This window comes from Castor canadensis, chromosome 17, assembly GCF_047511655.1.
Source record: "Castor canadensis chromosome 17, mCasCan1.hap1v2, whole genome shotgun sequence".
Lineage (NCBI taxonomy): Eukaryota > Metazoa > Chordata > Mammalia > Rodentia > Castoridae > Castor > Castor canadensis.
In genome coordinates, this window is record NC_133402.1 from 16,983,035 (window position 1) to 17,008,088 (window position 25,054).

At 52.8% G+C, this 25,054-nt stretch overlaps 3 protein-coding genes across 15 annotated transcripts; 1 reads left to right on the top strand and 2 right to left on the bottom strand.

The window, feature by feature from the left end:
* Nucleotides 1-347: 347 nt before the first annotated feature.
* Nucleotides 348-3,355, bottom strand: Hirip3 (HIRA interacting protein 3). Of its 2 annotated transcripts, none has more exons than XM_074059313.1 (7): nt 2,834-3,355; nt 2,639-2,759; nt 2,430-2,544; nt 1,248-2,209; nt 980-1,148; nt 793-891; nt 348-717 (listed from the first exon to the last, which is right to left on the bottom strand). In XM_074059313.1, the coding sequence occupies exons 1-7, from the start codon at nt 2,896-2,898 to the stop codon at nt 554-556; spliced, it is 1,695 nt and encodes a 564-aa protein (XP_073915414.1). In that variant the 5' UTR covers nt 2,899-3,355; the 3' UTR covers nt 348-553. The 2 variants fall into 2 exon arrangements, with proteins under 2 accessions (XP_073915414.1, XP_020014482.1); XM_020158893.2 differs by having other exon boundaries at nt 3,153-3,354.
* Nucleotides 3,356-3,410: 55 nt separating this feature from the next.
* On the top strand, nt 3,411-13,084 carry Ino80e (INO80 complex subunit E). 9 transcript variants are annotated; one of them, XM_074059324.1, is made up of 8 exons: nt 3,411-3,678; nt 3,834-3,904; nt 4,087-4,148; nt 7,643-7,721; nt 7,798-7,909; nt 8,290-8,409; nt 11,873-11,963; nt 12,515-12,652. In XM_074059324.1, the coding sequence occupies exons 1-7, from the start codon at nt 3,598-3,600 to the stop codon at nt 11,942-11,944; spliced, it is 597 nt and encodes a 198-aa protein (XP_073915425.1). In that variant the 5' UTR covers nt 3,411-3,597; the 3' UTR covers nt 11,945-11,963; nt 12,515-12,652. The 9 variants fall into 9 exon arrangements, with proteins under 9 accessions (XP_073915425.1, XP_073915426.1, XP_020014518.1 ...); XM_074059325.1 differs by having other exon boundaries at nt 8,293-8,409; XM_020158929.2 differs by having other exon boundaries at nt 4,087-4,139; nt 8,293-8,409.
* Nucleotides 13,085-13,245: 161 nt separating this feature from the next.
* Doc2a (double C2 domain alpha) lies at nt 13,246-18,446 on the bottom strand. Of its 4 annotated transcripts, XM_074059314.1 has the most exons (12): nt 18,271-18,446; nt 17,778-17,882; nt 16,870-17,150; nt 16,451-16,530; nt 16,187-16,261; nt 15,939-16,048; nt 14,466-14,640; nt 14,331-14,390; nt 14,093-14,256; nt 13,901-13,982; nt 13,713-13,809; nt 13,246-13,626 (listed from the first exon to the last, which is right to left on the bottom strand). In XM_074059314.1, exons 3-12 carry the CDS (start codon nt 17,135-17,137, stop codon nt 13,481-13,483), a joined length of 1,257 nt encoding a protein of 418 aa, XP_073915415.1. In that variant the 5' UTR covers nt 17,138-17,150; nt 17,778-17,882; nt 18,271-18,446; the 3' UTR covers nt 13,246-13,480. The 4 variants fall into 4 exon arrangements, with proteins under 4 accessions (XP_073915415.1, XP_073915416.1, XP_073915417.1 ...); XM_074059315.1 differs by lacking the exon at nt 18,271-18,446 and having other exon boundaries at nt 14,472-14,640; nt 17,778-17,968; XM_074059316.1 differs by lacking the exon at nt 18,271-18,446 and having other exon boundaries at nt 14,472-14,592; nt 17,778-17,964.
* Nucleotides 18,447-25,054: the final 6,608 nt, after the last annotated feature.

Below are 25,054 nucleotides of genomic sequence, written 5' to 3' on the forward strand. Positions count from 1 at the left end.
CTCAGGCTGCTAAGTAGCTGGGATTACAGGTGTGAGCCAGACGCCCAGCTTGTGTGCCACATAGTCTTAAGGCCAGTTAGTCAGAACTTCCAACTGGGCATTAATCATCAGAGCTCGCTGAAAGGATGACCAAAGGGGCCCACTGGTCAGGCTGGAGGAAAGCTAGAAGCCACACCCTTCTTTGATAGGATCTGGTGGCAGACTTTGGATGGCAGGGTCCAGGAAGTAGGTAACTGGAATCTGAGAAAGTAAAGGAAAACAGACCTCTAGCTACTATCAGCAGTAGCTTTCCTCAGCTTCCTGGCCCCAAACTACAGGGCATGAGAATGGGGGACTTGTTCTGATAATGATTGCAAACATTCCTTTATTGAGTCTTAAAAAATAAACCCCTGTGGACACCTTGAAGAACATGTAGTGAAGAATGTGTAGTTGAGCAGCTTATGTCCTTGGGGGCTTCACCCTTCTCTAAAGAAAGCTGCTTCCACTCTGCAGGCTAAGAGCAAGGCTATAAGCTTTGTACAGGTGGAAGGACACTCCTGGGATGTCAGGGAGCTCAGTTACTTTCACAGTCACTGCTGATGATGCCACGCATATGGGACCAGTCGGGGGGTGCCTGACGGGGCCGCTCTTCCTCAGAGTCTAGGGTCCTGCAGTACAGCTCTCCTGAGAGAGCTGCTTCTCCTGAAGGGTTCCAGGCAGTGCGTCTTCGTGGCCGTCCTGGGGGCAGGGACCAATTAGTTGTTTGAGAAAGTACAACCTTTTCCTCTCCTGGGCAGAGGAAAAGCCCCTCACCTGAACCACTGATGATGTTTGCCACATCTAGGGAGGCCACCTCAGCCGCCTCTTCCCGCTCTTCCTTCAGTGCTCTGCACTTCTCTAAGGAAGGGTTCCCTGGGGCAGAAGAAGCCTGTGATCCTCTCCCCCACAGCAGCCCTGGCCCTCCTTCTGGCTGCCCCCAGAGCACACCCTCACCCCTCACCCTTCATGCCCAGGGCTTCCAGCTCAGCTCTGAGGACACTCAGGCGCTCCTTGTGTGAGCGACAGGAGCCCAGGAGCTTCTTGTAGTTTCGGTGGGCACCACAGGCACGAATATAGCGCTTTAACCTCATCACTGCCGGGTGATCCTCTCCTCGACGATCAGAGCCAGCCTACCAAAAAAGGAGCAGCTCAAGGCCAAGCCTGCTGGACTGGAGTCATCGTCTCCCTTTTACCCTAGTGGTGGCCTCCCACCCAGTCTGTGCCCTCACCTTTCTGCCTTTGGGCTCTGGGCTTCCATCTGAGGAGGATGAGGAGTTTCGTGTTCTGCCTTTCTTGGAGCTCTTGGAAGATCGGTTCTTCCTTTCCTCCTTGGGATTCCCTTCTGCCTCGCTGTCACTCACCTCTCTCTCCATGTCACTGTCTTCACCATTGATGCTGTCCAGTTTGGCTGTCTTCGCAGTGCCTTTAACAGTTGCTTGCAGCTTCCCACTGTCTTCATCTTCACTAATTCCTCTCTGCCTTTTCCCACCCTTACATTGGGTCACATCCTTGCTCTTCCTCTGCACTGGGGGCTCTTCATCTTCCTCGGTGTTATCCCCACTGCCTACCTCCTCTTTCTCTTCTTCCTCACTGTCCCCCAAGTCTCCCATTAGACTCTCCACCTTGCTTTTCTGCTTATAACTCCTCTCTGTCCAACCTGACCTTTCCTTGTTGCTCTTGACTATGGGCTTCCAATCTTCCTCTTCCTCCTCTCTGTTCTCTTTCTTCTTGACTAAGATCTCCTCCTCACTCTCCTTTTCACTCTCCTGGTAGCTTTTCGTGCCTCTGTTTCCCCCTACTTCCTTTGCTCTTTGGATAGGTTCTTCCTCACTGTCCTCACTTTCTTCCCTGGCCTGCTTCATACAGCCTGAGGCCTTGCCTGGTGCCTGCTTTTTCTTGGTCCCAGGTTCCTTCCTAGTCCTGTCCTTGTGTTCTTTTTCCTCTCCTTCCTCACTGTTCTCTTCCTTCCACGTCTTACTTGTTCTGAGAGAGCCCTTCCCCTCCTCCTCTCTCCCCTCCTCTAATTCCATCTTTGCATTCAGGTCCCTTTGCTGTTCTTCATTGCTGCTCTCAACTGCTTTCTTTGATGCTTGCCTTGGACTCTCCTCCTTGGCTGGACTTACTGCTGCTGCTTTCCTGTTCTTTGGTGGAGATGCCCAGTGGTCTGGACTGGAGGCTGCAGAGCTGTGCTCTGGAATAGGAGAGAAGACAGGATTTGAGATAGGATGCCGCTGTCTCTGATTGATAGAGGGAAAGGCAGCATGAAACAGCATTCATCTCATTCCTGGTTCCTGACTCACAGGCCTTGCCCCCTCATCTAATACTTTGGGACATAATACAAGCACAGTTAAGTACCGCTGGATGAACCAATTATACAGAAGGCGTACACACACCAAGGAGGGAGCACTAACCTGACTCTGAATTGAAGCGGAACCTTTTTCTTGCTGGGTCACCACAGACGGTGGGAGACCTCTTCACCTTCTTGGTAAGGTCTAGCTTCTCTTCCCTGGTACCAGCTTCCTCCACCTGTGTGTGCCCAGAGGGCAAAATGTACCAAGGTTATGTCCTGCCTCACCCCTCAGCAACAAACTGCCTCCTGTGGCGCATTTCGTGCCCACACCTGCATCTGCAGCAGCTGCTCCTCCACCAGCCGCTTCAGGGCCTGCTTCTCCTCGGGTTCTAGGTGAGCGCGGCCCGCGTGAGCCAAGAACTTCTGCCGTACGATGGAGTGCGTGAGCGTGCTAGGGAGACAAGTTTCAAGACGGAGTTCCCTCCCACCCTGCCCTTTCTATCCCCAACTCAATCCCCTGTGCACCTGAGGTCAGGGCGGCCCCTGAAGAAGCTGCGCGTGAACTCCTGCATCTCATCGTCCCGCGCCATTTTGCTCCCCCCGGGATTGGCCGCTCCCGCCTTTTCTTCCTCCCCGGCCGCCGTCAGCCCGTTTGACAGCAACTTTGCGCACGCGCAGTGCCTTGGTACTGCAAGGCAAGGGGCCGTTGGACCTCGGTCGCGGACCACTGCAGCCTTAAACTTTGCCAAGCAAAACTTGCTTTCCCTGAACAGTTAGTGGATCTCACGGTCCTCTCTTTGTTAGAACGAAAATCGTTCTCGTCAGAAACCAAGTCGGCGCCAACCTTTGGGAGTAACGTAATCAACTTGCGACGCTGCCATCCTCCGTGGTCACGGGCACCATCTAGGCCGCTGTTATTTCGAAGGGCAGAAGAGAAAGGGCATCCTTGCCAAAAGAGTAGGAATCTCTGGAGAATATCTTGTAGCTCCAAGTCTGAGCAGACTTAAAATCAGTAACGGCTTCCTCCGGAGTCCGCCATCTTTGTGACGTCCCTGCGCCGCTGCCACGCCATCTTCTACGTAGCCACTAGAAACAGCGTTCCTTTCCCGGTCTTCCCCAGGAGGGGGTGGTCCGTGCGGTTACGTTCCCTGAGCGCGGGGTGCGCCGGGAGTTGTAGTCCGATCTGGCATAGCATTGTAGAGTCCCCGGAAGTGGTGGCGTGAGAGGCCGGGCCGAGCCGGCTCGGGTAGCGGGACTCCGGACATTGGGTCGCTGCTCCCAGGCGGGTCATGAACGGGCCGGCGGACGGCGAAGTGGACTACAAGAAGAAATACCGGAATCTGAAGCGAAAGCTCAAGTTCCTCATCTACGTGAGTACTGGTGTGGGGAGGTTGTGGACTTTGAGGCCTGTCTCTATGAGAACCTTAGTTTACCCATGTGTAAATGCGGTGGGGCGAATTGTCTCTGGGTCCTGGGCTTCCTAACCGACCGCCCATGGCTCACGTTCGCCCTTCTTGTGATACAGGAGCACGAGTGCTTCCAGGAGGAGCTCAGGAAGGCGCAGAGGAAATTGCTGAAGGTGTCCCGGGACAAGAGGTGAGGCAAGATGCGGTGGCACAAGGGCGATGTGACTCCTTGTGATCTACGTTCTGATCCCAGCCTGGAATAGGAGCACAAGTGCATGGGCTCTTAGGGGTCCAGTGGGCCCTGTAGGAGGGACAGGGACCCTTGAGAACGTTGCTAAGATGGGAATAATCACTCTCCCAACTTTTCCTCAGTTTCCTCCTAGACCGACTTCTACAGTACGAGAACGTGGACGAAGACTCTTCTGGTGAGCAAGGTCATGAAAACGTGAAGGCGGATTTGCTTCTGGCGCTTAGGGCTTCCCAGTCCTCTCCTTTTAGACTGTGAAGCCCATGCAAACTGTAGTGGCTCTTAAACCTAGCTGCTTGCCCTCTGCAGCTGCCATTCTTTCAAGTATTTCTTGAGCAGCTACTGTGTTTCAGGCCCTGGCTTGGAACGGGGGATACATTGGTAGCAATGATGGACAAAGCCCTTGACATTTTGTAGTTTGTATTCTAGTTGGAGGGAATAAGTAAGTGAAGAAACAAAAGTAGAATTTGTAGATGGCAGTAAGGATTTGAAGGGAATAAAATCAAGGTCATGTGGTAGTGACTGGAGTAGAATGAATTGACAATTTTTTTTTGCAAAGGGCCAGATAATATATATTTTAGGTTTTATGGAATATACTGTCTTTGAAGCAACTACTCCTCTGGTATGAAAGCAACACAGCCACCATATAAATAAGCGAGGGTGGCTTTGTTTTGACAAAACTGTATTAATGGACGCTGAAATTTGAATTTCATATTGTTTTCATGCAATTTGTATTTTGATTTCTTTCCCTTGTTTTTTTGAGATAGGGTCTCACTACATAACCCAGGCTGGTGTTGAACTCGCTGTCCTCAAACTCAATCCTCTTGCCTCAGCCTCCCATTACAGAGGTGTTCCACCATATCTGGCTTCTTTTGATTTTTGTCTTCAACCATTTAAAAATTTAAAAGCCATTTTTCAGCTTATAGGCCACTCACAAGCTGGCAGCACAAAGCATTTAAATAGAGTTCTCCCAAGAATGGCCTTGTAGGAAGTGTTTGAACTGGAAGCAAAAGAAGCTGATATTGTAAAGACAGAGCTAGAACATTTCTAGATAGGATAACAAATGCAGAAGCCCTGGGGTAAGAACTGACCAGGCTTGAGTAACAGAAGCATAGAGCACTGTTTTTTCACACTTTGCTTTTAGTATTGCTTATAATTAAGTATATATTTTATATCACAATTCAAGTCCCCACATATATACTTATAAAACAAAACTTTTTATGATCACTAAATGAGTCATCCTGATACTTTTAAAACTGGTTTTTGTTTTATTTTGGTGGCACTGGGGTTTGAACTCACAGCTTCACATATGTAAAGCAGGCACTCTACTGCTTGAGCCACAACTCCAGTCCATTTTGCTCTGGTTATTTTGGAGATGAAGTCTCATGAACTTTTTGCCCAGGCTGACCTCAAACTGCAGTCCTCCCAAGTTCAGCCTCTCAACTAGCCAGAATCATAGGCATGAGCCATTGGCGCCCAGCTGTTTTAATGCTGGTTGTAAACTGGTAAATTAGTTTTATGACCACTAATGAATTGAGACCCACAGTTTGAAAAAGTTGTAAGGTGGGCATTTGTGGGCCTGCTCCAGAGTGGGAACCTTAGAAGCCCATCACATACAGTAACTTCTCTCCACAGTCTTTAAACATTGGTCTAGGGCAGGAATCAGAAAATAGGAGCCAACCAGGCTACTTATTTTTGTAAATGTTTTGTTGAACCAGTAACACCCATTCATTTACTACTACAGGACGATTGTAGATAAAGTTAGAGAACTTGGCAGAGGCCAGCTTATGTAGGCCATGACAGGAAGTTTAGCTTTTATTCTAGTCCCTCATTCCATGTTTCTCCCTTCCCTAAGGTCTTCCACGTAACTTTCTGCTTGAGGAGAACTTAAGGACAAGAAGTGTGAGAATCCAGCATGTTCATAAAATGGATTAAATCTGAGGAGCACCAGTCAGAGATTTAAGCCTTCACTTATAGTCTTTTTTTTTTTTAACCTGTATCTCGAGAGGCCCGGAGCTAGGCAGAGCCACCTGACCCTCAGGCCTCCGAGGGCTGCTCTACCCCTCCCTTCTGGCCTCCAGGAGCAGCGGAGCTCCGGGCGGGCAAAGCTCAAGGGGTTGATCCTTCACTTACCTTCTGAAGAAGCCCACACATGCCACTTCTCAGCACAACGTGAGGAGAGCCGTAACAAATGATAGGACTCTGGGAGAGCCAACTGGGACTGAGGGTTTCTGGGAGACTTAGAGGAAGAGATATTCAGTCTGCATTTTAAAGGGTCTAAAAGCCAGGTATAGTAGCAGAGCACACCTGTAATCCCAGTACTCTGGAGGCTGAAACAGGAGAATCATGTATAAGTTTGAAACCAGCCTGGGCTACATAGCAAGACCCTGTCTCAAAAATAAATAGGCCTGGCGGAGTGACTCAAGAGGTTGAGCGCCTGCCTAGCAAGTCCTGAATTCAAACCCCAGTGCCGAAAGTACAAAGATCTATCTAAGCAGAGAAATTGGGAATGGCATATACATATATATATACCACTTATAGTGATTGTTAAGTGAATGATGGGACTTCTAGGCAGAAGCGCTGATCTAGGAAACATTTCTTTGTTGAGGAAGGAGGTTGGCATATTGTAAAAAGTACAGTTTAGGGTCTTGAGGGTGTAGCTCAGTGGTCGAGTACCTAGAATGTGCAAGGAAGGCCCTGGGTTCCATCCCCAGCACCACAAAAAAAAGTACAGTTTTGGCAGGGTACAGTGGCTCATGTCTGTAATCCTGAGTATTCAGGAGAAGGAGATCAGTAAGATCACTGTTGGAAGCCAGCAAAAAGTTCTTGAGACCCCTGCTCAACCAATGAATAGTGTGGTGACACATGCCTGTCATCCTAGTTATGTGGAAAAGCACAAATAGGATCACAATCATGGAGTGAGACCATATCTGAAAACAACCAGTGCAAAAAAGGGCTGGTGGGTCAAATGGTAGAGCAATCTTGAGTTCAAACCCTAGTATAGTTTAAAAAATAAATAGTTTTTGCTGAGAGACCTGAAAGGTAGGTTGAAGCAAAGTCCTGGTGCTGCTTGCAGGCACCAGGTGACACCATCAGAAAGAATGTGATCAGGTTTATGTTTTAGGTTGGAATTGGGTTAGATAGTGGGTGGCAGAAGGTGGTGAGTCCAGTAGACTAGTGACCAGTGGTTTTAACATGGTAGTGGGCTGACCTTGTAGCCTTTGGAATAGGGAGCAGTGGGTGAAATTAGGACAGGTTTGAGGGGTGGATTAAATGTGATTGCAAATACAGGGAGTGGACCTGAAGGCTGCTTAGAGACAAACAAGGAGAGAGTGGCATAAAGTGGTCAAGGAACACAGATTCCTGTGTTCAAGACCCAGCCACATGCCTGGCTTTCTGAGCCTCTGGCCTTCCTCCTTGATGGTTCTGAAGATCAGGCAAGGTAGTGAGGTGCAGATAAAAGAACCTGGTACTTAGTATGTGATTAGCAAATGGGTTATGGAGGAGCTGGAACAGGAAGCAGATTTGTGAGAGCTGGGGAAGGTGTGGCTCTCCCCAGAACTATACGTGTGCATGTGCACCAACCAGTACAGCCCTTCTGTGGTGTTGAGGTTTTAGCCCTCTGAAGCCGAGTGGGAACCCTCCCCCCAGGTCCCTACTGACTAGCCCTCCCCCTTACAGACTCAGATGCCACTGCATCCTCAGATAACAGTGAGACAGAGGGGACACCCAAGTTGTCTGACACACCAGCCCCCAAGAGGTAAGAAGCCAGCATTCTTGGAGGTGGGAGGAGCTGGCCTCGCTGCCTCTGACCCTCTCCCCTGTCCTTTCTCCAGGAAGAGAAGCCCTCCACTGGGAGGTACCCCTTCCCCCTCCAGCCTCTCCCTGCCTCCTTCAACAGGGTTTCCTCTTCAGGCTTCTGGGGCCCCCTCCCCATATCTGAGCTCGGTGAGTTGGGGTCAAGGATAGAAAGTGGTGGGCTAAGATGTCTGGGAATGAGATGGGTGTCTGGGAAGGGGGGATAGGCCTTGGGGTGAGGCCGCCCACCTCTGGGAGCATTTGTCCAGGTACGGCCAGCAAGTGTCCCTTGGAGGGTGTGAGTCGGGACTGCCCACTTCTCTCTTGTGTAGGAACAGGGGACTGACATGACTAAGGAGAGCAGACCAGGACACAGTCCTGCTGCTGTCCCTCCCCTCTATTAGGAACCTGGGAGCCATACTCATCACCATCTCTTTTGTTTTTCCATTCTTCCTCCTGTTTGCATTTCTTCCCTTCACCCCTCACCTTGACCCACTCCATTTCCCATCTCCATTTCCCACTCCCACCAGCAGCTGGCCTCCCCCCCTTATCCCCCATTCCCTTCTGACTACCTGGCCCTGCAGCTGCCCGAGCCCAGCCCCCTGAGGCCCAAGCGGGAGAAACGGCCCCGCCTGCCCCGGAAACTCAAGGTACCCTGATTTGGGGATGTTAGGGAGGGGCCACAACAGCAGGAGGACGGCCATCTGAGGGAGGCTCAAGATGGGCTGGGGGCCTGTCCAGGAACTTTGAAAGATGGATTTGGGAGTGTGAGGGCCCAGCCCAGGGCAAGGCATTGAGGGGCAGCGCAGAGAAATCCTGGTTCACAGGTTCCTCATGGAGACAAATCCAGGCATGGTCAGCCTTGCCAGACTGGGAGTGAAGAGGCCCAGGATTCTGCCTTTGTAGGGTGGCCAGAGTAAGGCACATTTTCACAGGTTTTGAGTGCTGTATGATGCCAGGCAACCACAGGGGAGACAGAATTGTGGGAGGTAGAATGCAGTCAATGCTGCTCCAGTTAAAAACCATAGTAATTAGGCTGGGTGCATGACTCACACCTGTAATTCCAGCTACTTAGGGGGCAGAGATCAGGAAGATCGCACTTTGAGGCCAGCCCAGGCAAAAAGTTAACGAGATCCCTGTTTCAGACAACAAGCCAGGTGTGGTAGGCTGTAGCTAGGAGGACTATAGTCTCAGACCAGCCCCAGGCAAAAATGCAAGGGTCTACCTGAAAAATGACTAAAACAAAAGGGGGTTTGGGGGTATAGTTCAAGTGGTAGAGGGTCTGCCTAGCAAGTACAAGGCCCTGAAAAAAAAGCACAGTACTCAGAGCAGGTCTTTTCAACCCCGTAAGCCTCTTGGATTCTGCATCTGTGAAGTCATTGATCAGACTAGGCCTGGCCAGAGTGCTGCAGTTCAATAGTGAACAAGGCAGACAAATGCCGGCCCTTCAGGAGTACAGAAGATAAACAAGAGGAACAAGTCCCAGTGGAGAAAACTACAGTCAAGGAAAGAGGGTCAGAATTTGGGTGGGTGGTCTATGATATGAGAGTAAGCCATACTGCTCTCTAGGAATGTGTTTCAGTCAGGGACAACAGGGTAAAGGCCCTAGGGAGCAAGCTTGGCTTGTTCAAGGACCTGATGGGAGAGAAATGGGAGGGGCGGGGTAAGAGAGCAAGTCAGAGACTTAGCACCTGACAGACTAGGGAGCTAGGTTCTGGGAAGACCTGGGCTTAGATTGGAGGAAGGTAAGCAGGGCGGGATCTGTTAGTTACATTTTAGTATCTGCACAGTAAAGAGGAGCCTGGTGCAGGGGCCAGGGGTGAGTCAGAATGGCAGTGAAGAGGTGACTGCAGGAAACCCAGCAGTGGTGGAGGGTGTGCAGAGGACCAGGAATCCATCTTGAAGAATTGGAGACTAGCTGTGCCTGTGAGAGGGGGAGAAGAGCCCAGGAAGAGTCCAAGTCTCTAGCCTGAGCATCCAGAGAAGTAGAGTGACCTTTTTTGGAATACAATGGGAGGAGCAGGCTCTGGAGGGAAGAATGAGGATTTGGCCTTGGAGGCCCTCTGGAAATGCCAACCAGACAGCTGCATATGTGAACCCAGGGCTCGCAGAGGTTCATACTTGGAAGTCCTTAGTAAGAGGGAAGACACCTGAGCATGGAGCCCCTGGAGCAATGAGGAGGAGTCAGCCTGAGATACAGAAAGGCCCAGTGCCTATCAGCTGGACAGCAAAGTTGAGTAGGGATTCAGCTGGACAGCCCTCGGGGCTCTGAAACCAGAAGCATAATGGGAGGTTGTGTTTGTAGTGGAGAAGAATGTGGCTTCTGAAGGCTGAGATGTAGCTCAGTTATAGAGCTTTTGCCTAGCATGCACCATGCTGTGGATTTGATCCCAAATACTGAAAAAATAAAAATACTGGCCCCTGCTGAAGGTTTTGCTTCTGATCTGTAGGGCAGGAAGGTAGAGAAGGCAAGTGACGGGACAACAAGAAACAGACAGGGAAGTGAGGCATGGCATAGACATGGGCAATCTGAAGCTTTCTGGTTGGTGCTGTGTCCAAAAGTACGATGTCAGGGAAGTAAGTTCCGAATGCACACAACTTAGTTGCATCTTGGAAGAGGGCCTGAGTCAATTGCTGTGTTGCAGAGAGCAATCAGGGAAGAGACAGGCTCAAGGAAGAGGTAACATTCATCCTGAGGCAGTAGCAGGAAGGGAGACAGACACTGTGGGAAGTGTCTGGGCTGCAGCTGGAATGACAAGAGAGAAGTGTTAGAAAGTAAAGTGGAGTAGACTGGGATTATAGAAGGCCTAGTAGCCCAGATCAGAAGATGGCTTATCACAGTTAGGGAAGTGAGTGCCCCTGAAATTTATGGGTAAGAGAGATGGGAGGTGGCAAGTGTGAGCAGAGGTGGGACACTTAAGGCTTCTGCAGGATGCTTAAGAGCTAAGGCCTGAGCCAGGTGCAGTGGTGTACACCTACAGTCCCAGTGACTAGGGAGGCTGAGGCAGGGGGATCACTTGAACCTGAGTTCAAGACCAGCCTGAGCAACATAGTGAGCCCCCATCTGGGGCCTGGTGTAGCTCAGTGGTAGAGCATATGGTTTTGATCCCCAGTACCACAAAAAGAAAAAGAGCTGGGGCCTTAGCCTTAGCTGGGTTTGAATCCCAGCTTTTCCTTATTTTCATCATGTGACCTGACTGGGCATATCAGTGAACTCTGTGAGCCTCTTTTCTCCACTCGGGGTCATGTGAAACCAAAATGAGTGAAGAGTAAAGAGTACAGCCCACTGCCTGGGCCCTAGCAGGCCACAGAGCTGCATTGGGTGCTCTTGATCACACTGGGGTGGCTGTTGAAGAAGTCTAGGTGAGGGTAGGACATGGGGAACAGGGTGGGGGTTGAGATGTGACAGCCAGAGAAGGGAACAGTCCTCATAGATCTGTCTTCAGTTGTGCATGTGTGTCTGCTCCTGTATGAACATGTGAGACCTGGTACAGGCTGCTTTTCAGAGCTGACTGTCTGCCATCCATCCTAGCAGGCCCTGTGCCCTGAGGCCTGACCGCTGTAGCGACCCCCCCTCCCACATCACCCCACAAACAGAGGTGCAGGTAGAGCTTCTTGAGAAGCAGAGAACAAGCTATGGGGCCAAGTGTCAAAGCCATCAGGAGGGCCATGGTGGATACCACACATAAGTGTTTCCTGCCATCCCAGCCCAGGGCCACAATGGGCACTGCCCAGCAGGGACCTAGCAGCCCTGTTCCTTAACTTCTGTTTCCAAGTCTCAGCTCCCTCCTCTGACAGACAACCCTTCCTTCCTCCCAGATGGTCTGAGAGATTGGGGATCATTGGTAGAAATCACGTGGTGCACAGTAGGTACTCAGTTTGTGCTCACAGCACGAGAGCTGTGCCGGCAACCCAGAAAGCTCTGTGGGAGGGTTTGTGAGGACCTGCAAGGGTGGAGCTGGAAAAGGAGGAGGCCTGCATTCCAGCCTCAGGACAAAGGAGGACTGTGACAGATAGAGATGAATGCTCCAGGTGGAAGGCCAGCCTGTCATCAGGCACGCTGCATTGCCTGTCCCGTGGTGGAGGAGTGACATGCTCAGGTTTGTGTTCTAGAGCGATCACTCTGGCTGCAGTGTGGAGGAGGAGCTGGATCTGGGAGAGGCTGAAGGCAGGGAGTCCAGTTAGAGGCTGGTACCTAGCACAGGTGAGCTGAGAGGAGGGCCTGGCCTAGGCAAGCAACTGTGGGGATTCCAAGGAGGGGCCCATCATCCAAGTTGTAATAGAAGCCTCTGGGGGGCAAAGAAGCCACGCAGCCTCCTGGCTCGGGTGGCTTGTGATAACCCTCTATAGAGCCAGGAGTCTAGTAGGAGGAGAGAGTGGAAGAGGAGGAACAGCCAGTGGTGCCAGGTGGTACCTGAGGTGCCCAAAGGCAGGAGGTAGGCACTCCTTACTGGCTCTGACTCTGGCTTTAAGTGCTGTTCCAGGGCAGCCAGGGTGCCTCACTGGAGAGGGCAGGACCCAGCCTTTCCATCCAGTTTCCTGTCAGACCCCACCACCACACCCCCTCATCTCCCCTCCATCACTGCCCTCACCCCCAGGCACTTGCTGGCTTGAGACTCTGAAGGGCTGAGGTGGGGTAGGCCCTGATCACAGCATTGTCCCTTCCCCACCCTCACCCCCAGTGCCCAGCCTCCTGAAGCCCCATACCCCTGTGTTTCTGACAAGCCCTCCCTGTGTTTCTTCCCCCTTTTGCAGATGGCGGTGGGACCCCCTGACTGCCCTGTGGGCGGGCCGCTGACATTCCCTGCCCGGGGTCCTGGGGCTGGGGTTGGGGCAGCCCTGACACCCCTGCCCCCGCCCAAGATGCCTCCACACACAATCCTGAGCACCGTCCCTCGGCAGATGTTCAGTGATGCAGGCAGCGGGGATGATGCCCTGGATGGGGACGATGACCTGGTGATTGACATCCCAGAGTGACCACCCAGTGCCGTCTGTCAAGCCCCTCCCAACACCCCTATCCATGCCAGCACATAGAGCCCAGCTTCCTCAGAGGTGTTTATTGATGCCCAGTGCCGTGCTTTGGCCACTGACACAATCAAAAAAGGCATAAACATGCACGAATGTCCCCCAGGAAGGTGGCAGGGGCACTCCCCTCACATCCCAACCCCTGCTAGGGGACAGTTATTTAAACGAGTGGCCAGGGGCATCTGCCATCTCTTAGGGAGGCAGAGACCCTGTGGTGTGGCCACCCCTTTAAAAGGGCAGCTGTTACAGGGCTAGGACTTTTTTTTAAATGAAGATTCTGTATTAAAGGATTGGCTCTTGTTTTTTTTTCTTGTCCTTTTTCAGAAACATTCTCCTCCAAACCTCCCCTAATCCGACCTCCTCCTCGTGGGGTGGGGCCGGGGCAGCCTGGAGAGGCAGGAGAGAGCAGCAGCAGGGCAGGCAGGGTGCCAGCGGGGCTTCTGCCAGTGTGCATGGGGTGGTTTTGCATATTTGCAGGTAACAGCGAGTCAGGCAGAAGGAAGTTTGCATATGTGAATATAGATCTCCACAGTCCCTCACAAGAAGACAGACCCACAGTCACGGAGATGCTCACAAAAATAAGACAGTTAGTGCAGGGCAGGGGCATCCTACCCCATGTAAACGTGCAACACAGTCGTGCGAAGATTGGGTACTGGCCCCAGCCCAGGGCGCCCATGCTGGACAATTGCTGTTCACTCAGGCCGAGGGCAGAGCCCCAGCCGCGGGGGGTAGCTCACTGGTCAGGGTGTGCCAGCGCTCCAAGGCTGTGTCTGGCTGCTGCAGACAGTCACTCCAGTGCTTCCGGGCCTCTCCTCGGGCACCTGGCCCCAGAGACACACCACCTGGAGAGCAGGCCAAAAAGACAGGGTCAGTCAGGGGCCTGCTTCCTGCTGGTCAGCCCTCAGATTGCTTAGGCTCCTCCCCTCACCTATGAAGTCGTTGGATTTCCCAATGTCATAGTCCCAAACTGTGACTTCCAGAGTCTTAGTGGCCAGGGTGGAGAGCTCCATCTCATAGAAAAACTCCTAAGGAGAAGATGAGTAGTGTCTCCCTGAGGCCCTCTCCAACCCTACCCCAAACCACCTTAATTTCCAGTCCCTGCCATGGTTATGTAACCTCATTAAATTCGGGGTTTAGAGTCTTCTTCTTCACACATGTCTTGTGCTTGGATCTCTTATCCACATCTGGTCTCAAGTACCTGGGCGAGAGGCAAGAGCATATGCTTAGGGACAGGACAGGCCCCCTAAGTAAGCTGCTGGGGTCAGGCTCCTAGGGGAAGAAAGAGAGGGCCCCAGGTTGAGGACTCACGTCTTAACATAAGGATCAGAGTAGCCGTTGACATCCATGGCGGCCAGGTGGGCACAGCGAATGACACCCACCAGCAGCCCCCTGCGACGAGAGCTGTAGTTGAGTCTCAACAGGATGCGCCCACGCTCTTCCAGCAGCCCAGGGCCCTGTTCTGCCTGCTCTAGCTGCAGGAGACAGACATGGGTCAGCCTGGGTCCTTTGCCTCCCACCGAGAGAGGGGCCCTGTAAGTTGCCTCACCTCCTTCAGGTAACAGGAGATACCTCTCAGGGCCGCAGACATGGAAGAGGGTGAAGCCAGCTGAGGGAGAAAAAGAGAAGGTTCTGGCAATCTAGCCTCCCCAGGGACCCCTCCCCCTGCAGCCCCCACACCAACCGGGACCTGGCGCTCGAGGCAGATGTTAAAATGCTTCTTTTGTGAAGGCTTGAGGCGGCGGAGGGGCACTCGAATCTCCCCGATAAACTCATTGTGGCTCAGCTTGTCCTCGTCACAGACAGAGATCCTGGTGGGGAACTGCAGGGTCAGGGCCCCTGGGTACCTGGGCCCTGCTCTGGTGTGAGAGAAAGTTCCTCAGACCAGTCCTAGCTCTGCCCTAACTCTCTCTACCTCATCTATAAGATGGACTGGAGCTTCAAAAAGACAACTGGATTTGGTCAATCTCTGCCCCAGGCTGTCCCGGGCCAGCAGGACCTGCTCAACTACTAAAGGAAGTCCTCACAAATCTGGGGACTGCCCCCATTTCAGCCCTGGAGACAGGAGCTGATGGATCACCATAGGTGTGTGTGGTAGGTGTGGCCACGGATGCAGCAGTGACCATTGAACCAGCTGCAGGGTAGCCAAATAAGTAGCCCTCACTCCCAGAAGCTCCCCTGTCCTCTTTCGCCTGGAGCAAAGAGCCAGCTGGCAGAGCTGAAACCCACCAGTTAGGAAGAACTGCCTTTGCTTCCCTTCACCCCCTTCTGTAGCCAGCTGCGGAGGCCTGTTGAGATCCCAGCTCTGCCACTTAGTAGCTACCTGTGTGACCTTGGGCAAGTCACTTCACCTTTCTGAGCCTTGAGACCCATCTGCAGTGTGCAGATTACCCATACCCACCTCCTAAAGCTTTTGTGAGGGTGAAAGAAAGGTAAGAGGGCTTCCTACTGAGTTCCTTTAGGACTCACTCACAGTGAGACTGGGGCCAGCCTTTCTGGTGTCTGCCTCTGCCCCTCCCTCCCCCAGCCCCAAGGTGATCTCTAAAACAGCCCTGATCAAGTCCCTTGCCTGACACAAACTTTCTGTGGCTCCCTATTGCTCAGGAACAAAGGAAGAGGTCTCTCTCCAGCCTGAGTTTTGCTGCCCTCCACTACCCTTGAGGGATCCTCTCCCCACATCCCCCTATGCTGGGGTGACAGCAAGTTCCCTGACCCCAAAGACTTCCCTCTTCAGATATTAGGGGGACAGGATGGGCAGGGTAAGGTGCATAAGTGTGACTTCAGTCAGGGGCTCTGAAAAGAAGTCTCACTGAGCAGGAAAAGCTTCCCAGAGGCTGATCCTGGACTGAGCCTCACGTGAGGGACTGAGGTTGGCAGAGAGGAGCACTCCAGGTGGAAAAGACATAGCAGGCAAAGGTCAGTAGTTGTGAAGTTGACAGAAGTCAGTCCCCTCTGAGGAGCAGTAAGATACACTGGAGCCTCAATGGCAGGGAACTATTCTGGCTGCTGCTGAAGGAACTAGGAGCCACTGATTGGTCCTTGAGCATGGTGGAGGTAGGGGACGGAGGGAGATGAATCAACCAAAGGTTACAATGGCAGCTGTCCCAGAGGAGGTGCTGGGCTAGAACCCTGGGCAGCAGGGAGGAGGAACCCGCACCTGAGCACCTTGTGAGTGATGTCGTCGTCTGTGATTCCACTGTATGTCAGATCCTCGTTCCACACAGGATTCAGCGTGTTTCTCTGTGTCTTTGTTTTTAGCTTGTTGGCCTGGGATGTGGGAATGAAAGGTACTGAGGCATATCCCTCAGGCCTCCAGAGGCTGAAGTTAGGGGCTGGGAGAAGCTGGGACAGACCCATTCCTGGCCAGGCAGGGAGAGGAGCCAGAACCTGGAAGAGGAGTCTTACCTTGCAGGCTCCAGGCAGAAGGTGCAGCTTAACGTAGGGGTCAGCCAGGCCGTTGAAATCCATGGGCTTCAGGCCCTGGAGGAGAGGATGCACAGAGGGCAGTGGGCTCCCAGCCCTTCTCCCTCCCTCTGAAGGGCTGAGACACACACCTCCTCCCAAGTGGGAAGGGGGTAAGAGTGCCAGGGAGGGGAAGGAACAGGGGCCTGCCCTTGGGGAAGGAGGATGGAACCCAGCAGGGTCAGGGCCTGAGCGGCAGAGGCTCACCTTGGCCCTGAGGATTCGACAGTGCAGCGTGCAGGAAGCCTGATCATAGAGGAGATCAAACTCCAGGGTGCCCAGAGCGGCTGCAGAAGAGGGGAAGGTGGTGTGAGTGCATGCCAAGACAGGTGTGTGCAAGAGACAGTGGCCAGCACTGGATATGCGTGTCCATGTCTTTGTGGACCTGCAAGTGTGTGTGCAGGAGGCTGGGCGGGCGTGTGCGTGCTCGAGTCTGGGTCCCCGACTTGGCCAACTGGGACTGTGTGGGTGGTGGAGTGTCTCAGCAGAAATATTGAATATTGAGCCTTGCTGAAGCATAATCTCCACCAGGACTGCAGCTGTGGCGGCAGGACCTGTCCCTCCTCCCCGACCCTCATGCACACCCAGCAAGCATCCCCTAAGCCCTTCAAAGCCCCCAGACTCACTAGTATCATCCGAGTCATAGCTGTCCACCTCAGCTCCGTCCTCAGGAGTGGCTGCTCCAAGGAGAGCAGCAGGGGGGGCCAGAGCCAGGGGGCCGAGGTGGGCTGGGGCCTCCCCACTGCCCCCACCGCCCCCTTCAGGCCCAGGGCCACGGCGGCGAGGGAAGTAGTCGGAGATCTGGCGGATGGGCCGGATGGGCCCAGGGCACACGTTGATGGCCATGTGCTCCTGGATGCTGATGGTCATGCGGTCGCCCCTGCGGCCCCTCATGCAGCACCCCTGGCTGGGGAAGGGGGAGCCAGCACTGACTCCTCACACCTGGTGGGGAGGCCCAGGGTGGGCGCACCCTCCCTTGGAGGTGTCAAGGGAGAGGGTGACCTGTGCCGGTTGGCTCGTAGTCAGGAGGCCTGAGCCCTCCAGACCCAGCAGCTGCCTTCTCAGGCTGGACTGCCAGGCTACTGCTGGCAGCCAGGTTCCCCTTCACCTTGCCCACCTACCTCTGGATTGTACCTTTGTTATCGTCCAGTAATTTGCTGTTATCCAGGGCTCCAGTCTTCCCCTGAGCCCCATAAACCCCAGAGCGCCCGGGTAGGTCCCCACCTCTGTGGCTCTGAGGCTGTAGCCGGCCTCTGCACCAGTCGCTGGTTTAGCCAGGGTGACACAATCCCCACGGGGCTTCCACTTTCCACTGACCCTCCACTCAGCCCCAGAATCTGTCTGCCTTGCCTGGGCCCCCTTGCCGCAATCCCCGCAGCCCAGGGCGGGGACCCCTGCCTCGGATGCCTCCTCTTGAGCGTGGCTCCCCAGGGGAGCCAGAAATGCAGCCGCAGGAGAGCTGAACGCCTCCGGAGCACACAGCCTACCGCGTTCGCCCTCGCCCTGCCGCCCCCGGCCGGCCCAGCCCCTGCACCTGTGTCTGTGCCTCCAACAGGTGCCCGGGCTCTGGGCAGCCGGCGGGCGCAGGCTGGGCGGCGGCGGGCGATTCCCAGGGCGGCCGGCGACAGGAGGAGTCCGGCTGTGTGCGCCGACAGAGAGAGAGAGAGACAGGGAGCGCAGAGAAAGTGCGGGAGGAGGGGGTGAGCGGGGTGCAGGCGCCGAAGCCGCCGGGCGCGGGCGAGGGGCGGGGAGGGGCGCGGGGCTGCGGAGGGGCGGGACTCTCGGCTCCCACTGGCCGCGCGCCACGCGCCCGCCTGGGCACTCCGGAGCGCACGCGAGTGCACACCCAGACACGTGTGCTCGCGCTCACACACACGCACGGCCACGCGGGCGGGCACACACGCGTGTGCACGCAGGCTGGCACTTGCATCCCAGCCTGGGCACTCCCGTGCGCACACGCCTTGTGCCCACGAGTGCAAGCTCACACACACACACGCATCAACGCAGACACGCGCAGGCACACTCACCCGAGAACTTCGCATACACACGCTCGCCACCACGCGGGCTCCCTGCGCCACCAAGGAACCAACAGCGAGAATTGCCGGGTGTTTCCCAACTCCTCCCCAGAGACCCAGGTCGCCGCCGCGCAGAGCCCACAGCCTCCCTGCCTCTCGCTTTCTCCTTCCCTGGCTCCCAGGTCTCCAGGGCCGGACCACCAGCCTAGTTGCCATGGCAACACTGGATCATTTCTCCCCCCCCCCAACCCCCGCACTGCACAAGCCTCACGCCCCTCCCCAGCAGAGAGCACGAGAATGAGGGAAGAGGGCGTCTGTCCTCCCGCTCTGGGTCCGAAGGAGCGGGGCTTAGAGATCCGCAGTGACTTGGGGTCGGCCAGGGGAAGGGGGTCTGATCGCTTGCCCGCGCTAGCCGGGCATCCGGGGTCTCGGAGCCGAGCTGGGGAACCTCACTGTCTGAGGAAGGACATGGAGGCTAAGAGTGGCTTCCCCAGGCCTCCCTTGACCGTTCAGCTACTGTCCTTGTGACTAACCCAGTCCCCGGTTTGGCGTCTCCTTCTCAGGGAAGGCATCCCCGATGGGAATCCACCCTCCCACTCCACCCCTGCCATCTCCAGTTCTGCCCCTCAGGTGAGGAGGGACTGGAGGCTCGGTCCTGAACGCCCCCAAACCCTGCAGTAATGAGGAGCTTCCGGGCCTGTCCCATACCTGACTCCTGCCTCACCCCTAGCCTTTGATCTTGGCTTTCACTGGCCCCAAACGTCTGCTCTAGGAAAGACCAAGTTCTTACAGAGGCCTCCAAGGCCCCTCAGACCAAGGTCTCAACATCCTCTCTGCCCACCCCAGGCTGGCTATGGTTCCTGGCAGTTCCAGAGCACAGCTGCCTCAGTCTTTCAGACCTTCCGGCCTTTGATGGGGCACACTCCTTCACCTCTGAGACCAACCCTTCTTTCAGAGGTCGTCCAGGGTCGGGTCACCATTCCTAGGAGCCTTCCTGGAGCTCCCCTGCAGCCCCCTTCCCCTGGGCCCCTCAGCTCCCTAGACACCCAGATTCCTCTGCTGACAGTTTTGCTGGTGTCTGTTTCTGTCTCATCAGCCAGGGAGTTCCACAGCAAGCAGGGGCTGACTCATCTGAGTCCTAAGTGCCCCCCACTGGACCTGGCATTGCAGCCTCACTAAATATTGACTTAAAAGATGGAACTGTGGGGCTGGGGCATGGCTCAAGTGGTAGAGTGCCTGCCTGACAAGTGCAAGGCCCTGAGTTCAAACCCTAATACCACCAAAAAAAATTTTTTTTAAAGATGGCTATGGGTAACATTAACTGTACACTTAAAAATGGTTGAGGGCTGAGGGTGTAGCTCAGTGGTAAAGTCCTGGGTTCAATCCCCAGCACCTAAAAAAAAAAAAAAAAAAAAGAGAAGTTAACATGGTACATTTTGTTATGGGTAAATATGTGTTTCTATTTTATCACAATTTTTTAACAAGAGAAACGCAAAGTCAAAATATACTGAGAACCACCCCATAACATGAGGTGGCAAGGCTGTGGGAAGGTAAGCACAGCTTCTCCAAGCCTGGTCTGACAGTGGATACCAAGATGACAAATGCACCTACTCTTTGAGTCTGAAACTCCACTTCTAAGACCTTATCCTTTAGACATTCTGACCCATGTGCAAAATAATAGAAGTTCCAGGTTCTTTTTTTTTTTTGGTGGTACAGGAGTTGGAACTCAGGGCCCCACATTTGTTAGGCACTTTACTACTTGAGCCACTCCACCAGTCCTATTTGTGTTGGGTATTTTTTAGATAGGGTCTCTTGAACTATTTTCCCCAGCTGGCTTCAAACCATGACCCTCTCAATCTCTGCCTTCTGAATAGCCACCAGTGCCTGACTAGTCAAGGTTCTCAATTGCAGCTTGTTCCAAAGGATGGAAACAACTGCACCATCCATAAATAGGGGGCTGGTTAAATCAGTTATGGCATGAGGTCTTACAATGAAATAGTATGCAGCCATGAAAAAGGAAGCTCTTATGTAGGTGTACAGAACCATCTCCATACTCTCATTCTAACTTCTAAAAGCAAGGTACAGACCAGGACATATGGAATGCTGTCATTTGAAGAAAAAAAGAGCTTATGTATGTTCATTTGTCCATAAATTATTCTCAGAAGGCTGCACAAGAAAATGGTAACTATGGCGACCTCTGAGGAGGTTGCTGTCAGGCAGAAAGGGAAATAACATCTTTTGTACCTTTTAAATTTTGTGCCATGTGCACATTACCTATTCCAAAGGATAGTGTGCCTGTGTGTGTGCACACGCTCGAGCCAGGAATGAAACCCAAGACCTTGTGCTTGTTAGGCAAACGCTCTACCACAGAGCTATGGCCCCAGCCTTTAAATACTTCTTGAATATCTGCTGTACACTGTAGTAAGGCAATAATAACCAAGAGTAGCAGTCTGCTACTGAGTAGCCCTGCAGGAGACACACAAGTACACACACAATTCCGAGCCATGAGGCCAGTGCCCTGGCGGAGGCTGGTCATCACCTCCGGGAGTTTGCGCTGTCCCAAAACACACTCCAGAGGCAGAGGAGGCATTGTCTCAGCTGAGACCTGAAAGATGTGGAGCTAGCCAGGTCCAATGCGGGGCAAGAGGTTCCTAGGCAGAGTCTTCTATCTCCAAAATTATCAGAGCAAAATGGACTGAAGGACTGGCTCAAATGACAGAGCGCCTGCTTTGCAAGCGTGAAGTCCTGAGTTTAAACCCCATTCTCACCAAAAAGAAGAAAGAGGAGGAAGAGAAGAATCTAGAATGAGGCTGGGCACAGTGGCCTATAATAACCCTAGTTACTCAGGAGACAGGGACAGGATCCTAGGAGTTAACTTGGGACAAAGTTAGCAAGATCCTGTCTTTCAAAAACAAAAGGGCTGGGGGCATGACTCAAGTGGTAGAGCTCTCGCAAGGCCTTGGGTTCAATCTCAGGACTGCAAAAAATTAAAAAAAATAAAAAGTCGAATAAGCTGGGCAGGCCGGTGCACACCTGTGACCCCAGCACTGTGAAGGCAGAGGCAGGAGGCCCTCCAGGCCCTCTTAATGAGATCCTGTCTCAAAGAAACATTTTCAATTAAAAAAAAGAGAAAAGGAGTCAGGCACCAGTGGCTCACACCTGCAATCCTAGCTACTCAGGAGGCAGAGATCAGGAGGATCACGGTTCAAAGTCAGCCAAAGTCAGCCAGGGCAGATAGTACCTGCCCACCAGCCAGAACCAATCAGAACACGTGTCCACTCCAAACACTCCAGTGGCTTCCCGTTGCTCCTGGTATTAATTCTCACCTTTACCTGCAAGACCCCTGATGGTCAGCCCCTGTCCACCTCAGCTCTCCCCCTGCTATCCCTCCTTCAGCGTATTCCAGCCACTCTGGCTTTGGTCCACTCTAAATGTCCAAGTACCCAGATGGTCCTCTCATCCCAAAGTCACACTCTCCTCAGCCTCCTCCCCCAGCCCTGCTCCCCTCCCCAGAGACAGTCCTGGGAGGAGGATGAGACAGCACAGTACGGACTTAGTTTACATTGGCGAAGAGATTAGGAAGGGTAGCTAAAGGGTTAAGAAACTACAGGCTGATATTTCATCAAGAAGCCCCTACTGAAAACCCCCCTGGAAACTCAGCAGAACAACAACTGACATGGCAAGAAACATCTGCTCCAAGACCACAAGGTCACTTCCCTTTAGTATTGTCCTGGTTGTCCTCCATCTATAACTCCCTCGCCCCGTGATGCCCCTATCCACCACTAAATAAAGCATGGTCTGGTCTGTACAGGTCTCGGACTCTCACTTACTCCCTTCTCTCTCTGAACTGCCCCTCACGGTTGTTTTTTTCTAACAGTAGCTCTCATTTGGATCTTAATACCAAATATCCAGCCATATTACCAGCCCCATTCTTCAAATCATTTCCTCCACTACCAAACCGCTTGGCCCTTACACCATCCTTATCCCTCCAGCAGCCCTCTTCAAGTTCTCGCCAGCCCCAACCTGTCCCCTGAGTTCCCCTGGGCTGCAGACTCCTGAACCCATGAGCTCTCGGCAGGGCACCCCCGAAGCACTCTGGGGAGTGCCCTGGGGAAGGCTGTTATGAATCTGACGTTTTTCACATGAGGAGAGATACAGGCTGGGGCTAGGGAGGTGGTGGAAAAAGGTTTTACTCCCAGGTCCACAGCCTCTAATGTTCCTTCGTCCCCCAACAACCTCTTCAGAATTTCACCAGGAGTTTCAAAACTCCCGGGGACAGGGCTTTCTAGCTTTGCACTCTTGGCTGCTGCACTTTAGAGTTCCCAGGTTGGCAACTTTCTATTCCAGCTCAAGGCTGCTTGGCATGAGGCCATGAGGTGAGGTGGCTGCTGGGTGACCTTGTCCTGTAGCTCAGAGGCGGTCAGCATCTCCTTCACACCCTTCACTGAGTACTGGTAGAAGTTCTTTTTTTTTTTTTTTTTTTGAAGGCACTGGGGTTTGAACTCAGGGCCTCCTCATGTTTGCTAAGCAGGTGCTCTATCACTTGAGCCACTCTGCCAGTCCTGTTTTGTGACTGGTTTTCCTGAGATAGTGTCTTGTGAACTATTTACCTGGGCTGGCTTCGAACCTCAATCTTCCTGATCTCTGCATCCCATGTAGCTAGGATTACAGGTGTGAGCCAATGACACCTGGCTCTGGTAGAAGTTCTTGATGAGGGTCTCAATTGCCCTCTTCCCATCACTGAGTTCCTGGGCATCTCAGTATTGGCTGATGGAGAGAGTAGCCTGTGATGCCTGGTGCACTTGGTCCTTTAGTGAGAGTTTTGTCACCCTACAGCCTGCCCCACAGGAGCTGATGGCTCAGGATTGCTTGCTGGAAGCAGCTGAGACAGGACTGGCTCTTTTTTTTCCCCCCCTTTGGTACCAGGGTTTGAACTCAGGGCCTACACCTTGAACCACTCCACCAGCCCTTTTTGTGAAGGGTGTTTTCAAGATAGGGGCTCACGAACTTTTGCCCAGGATGGCTTCGAACCATGATCCTCCTGATCTCTGCCTTCTGAGTAGCTAGGATTACAGACGTAAGCCACAGGTGCTCAACTGAGACTGGATCTTAAGTCCACACTTATTCTAGTCAAGCCAAAGGCTGATGCAATAAACCAGATAAAATAGGGCCTTGGCTTGAACAAGAAGGGCCTGGAGTTGGAGGAGTAAGCAGACTTGAGATTTCTGTTGGAAATTGAGCCAACAGGTGTTCATTTGGGGCCTGTTAGGTAAGATGGGGGAGGTCTGAGTTGATTTCCAGGTTTCTGTGTTGAGCAGAACATCTAGAGGAGTGGAGGCACTATCTGATGAGGTAAAAAGACAAGAGAAGGAGTTGGTTTGGAGTAAGAACTAAGAGCCTCCTTTGGGATCTGCTGCGTTTGAGGTGTTTTTGGACACATAGAGACATCATGCAGGAAGTTGGCTATAGGAGTCTAGAGCTCCAAGGAGAGGTTTGGAATGGAAATATACATTTGTGAGTCACCAGCATATAGATGGTATTTAAAGCCACGAGACTAGATGAGATCACCTAGGAAGAAAGGATGGAGATAGAAAGAGAAGACCCAAGGCTGAGCTGGCAAGAGGAAGCTTGAAAATCGGTGAAGGTGGCTCCTGGCTGGAGATAGAAAGAGAAGACCCAAGGCTGAGCTGGCAAGAGGAAGCTTGAAAATCGGTGAAGGTGGCTCCTGGCTGAGCTCAGAGCCAGGGAGAGGGGCATCGTGGTGAGAGAGGGAATGAAAAGAGAAGTAACCACCACATTTAGCAAATTAAGAGGCCATTGTTGGGCTGGAGGTATGGCCTAAGCGGTAGAATGACTGACTGCCTTCAAAGTTCCAAGCCCTCAGTTCAAAACCCAGTGCCACCAAATAGAACAACAAAAAAGAGGACATTGTTGACTTGACCAAAGTAGCTCTTGTGGAGTGATGGGGACAAAGTCGTGTGAGAAGAGGTTGAGGGGTGAGACAGCAAGGGTAGGACTCCCCATATGCATTGTTGGCTCTAAAATTATGTCCTCCCATGAATTCTCTCTCCCATGATCCCTGAGGGAAGAAACCATGTCTGTCTAAGCCATAAATGGAATACAGCCCACAACGTGGCTGGAGCACAAATGCATTCATTTAATGGTTTGAAGATTGGATGAATGGATAATCCACTGCCTGACTCAAAAGGGCCTTGTCCGGCGTATTCTTGTTAGGTTTGGGTTTTTGGTTTTGTTTTGGTCTTTGGTGGTACTGAATATTGACCTCCTGAGTGGCTGAGATTACACATATGACCACTATGCCCAGCTCCTTTGTTTTTGAGACAGGGTCTTGCTATGTAGCCCAGACTGGCCTCAAACTTGAGATCCTCCTGCCTCAGTCTCTTGACTACTAGGATCACAGGTGTGTGCCACCAGGCATTGCTGGTGCTTTTTGGTTTTTGTTTGTTCCGCCCCCCACCAGGGTCTTATGCATGCTAGGCCACACCCTAGCTCTTCTGTATTCTTTTTTTTTTTTTTTTCCCGGTAGTACTACAATATGACTCAAGGCCTACACATTGAGCCACTCCACCAGCCGTTTTTTGTGAAGGGTTTTTTGAGATAGGGTCTTTCGAACTATTTGTCCAGGCTGGCTTCAAACAATGATCCTCTTGATCTCTGCCTCCTGAGTAGTTGGGATTACAGGCGTGAGCCACCAGCTCTGCTATATTCTTTTGAGGTGATTAAGGAAGTTAAAACCTCAGTGCCCCCCCACCCCCAAAAATAACAAAAAGGAAAA

What these genes read in the sequence shown, in the direction of transcription:
- Ino80e (XM_074059321.1), top strand. Translation starts at nt 3,598, where the DNA reads ATGAACGGGCCGGCGGACGGCGAAGTGGACTACAAGAAGAAATACCGG. An exon ending in GACACACCAGCCCCCAAGAG is followed by an intron (nt 7,722 to 7,797) that starts GTAAGAAGCCAG and finishes TCCTTTCTCCAG; the next exon opens with GAAGAGAAGCCCTCCACTGG. An exon ending in GCCTGCCCCGGAAACTCAAG is followed by an intron (nt 8,410 to 12,514) that starts GTACCCTGATTT and finishes CCCCTTTTGCAG; the next exon opens with ATGGCGGTGGGACCCCCTGA.
- Hirip3 (XM_074059313.1), bottom strand. Translation starts at nt 2,898, where the DNA reads ATGGCGCGGGACGATGAGATGCAGGAGTTCACGCGCAGCTTCTTCAGG. An exon ending in AGCAGCTGCTGCAGATGCAG is followed by an intron (nt 2,545 to 2,638) that starts GTGTGGGCACGA and finishes GGGCACACACAG; the next exon opens with GTGGAGGAAGCTGGTACCAG. An exon ending in GGAAGCCCTGGGCATGAAGG is followed by an intron (nt 892 to 979) that starts GTGAGGGGTGAG and finishes CTTCTGCCCCAG; the next exon opens with GGAACCCTTCCTTAGAGAAG.
- Doc2a (XM_074059314.1), bottom strand. Translation starts at nt 17,137, where the DNA reads ATGAGGGGCCGCAGGGGCGACCGCATGACCATCAGCATCCAGGAGCAC. An exon ending in TTCTGCCTGGAGCCTGCAAG is followed by an intron (nt 16,049 to 16,186) that starts GTAAGACTCCTC and finishes CCCACATCCCAG; the next exon opens with GCCAACAAGCTAAAAACAAA. An exon ending in ATCACTCACAAGGTGCTCAG is followed by an intron (nt 14,641 to 15,938) that starts GTGCGGGTTCCT and finishes CTCTCACACCAG; the next exon opens with AGCAGGGCCCAGGTACCCAG.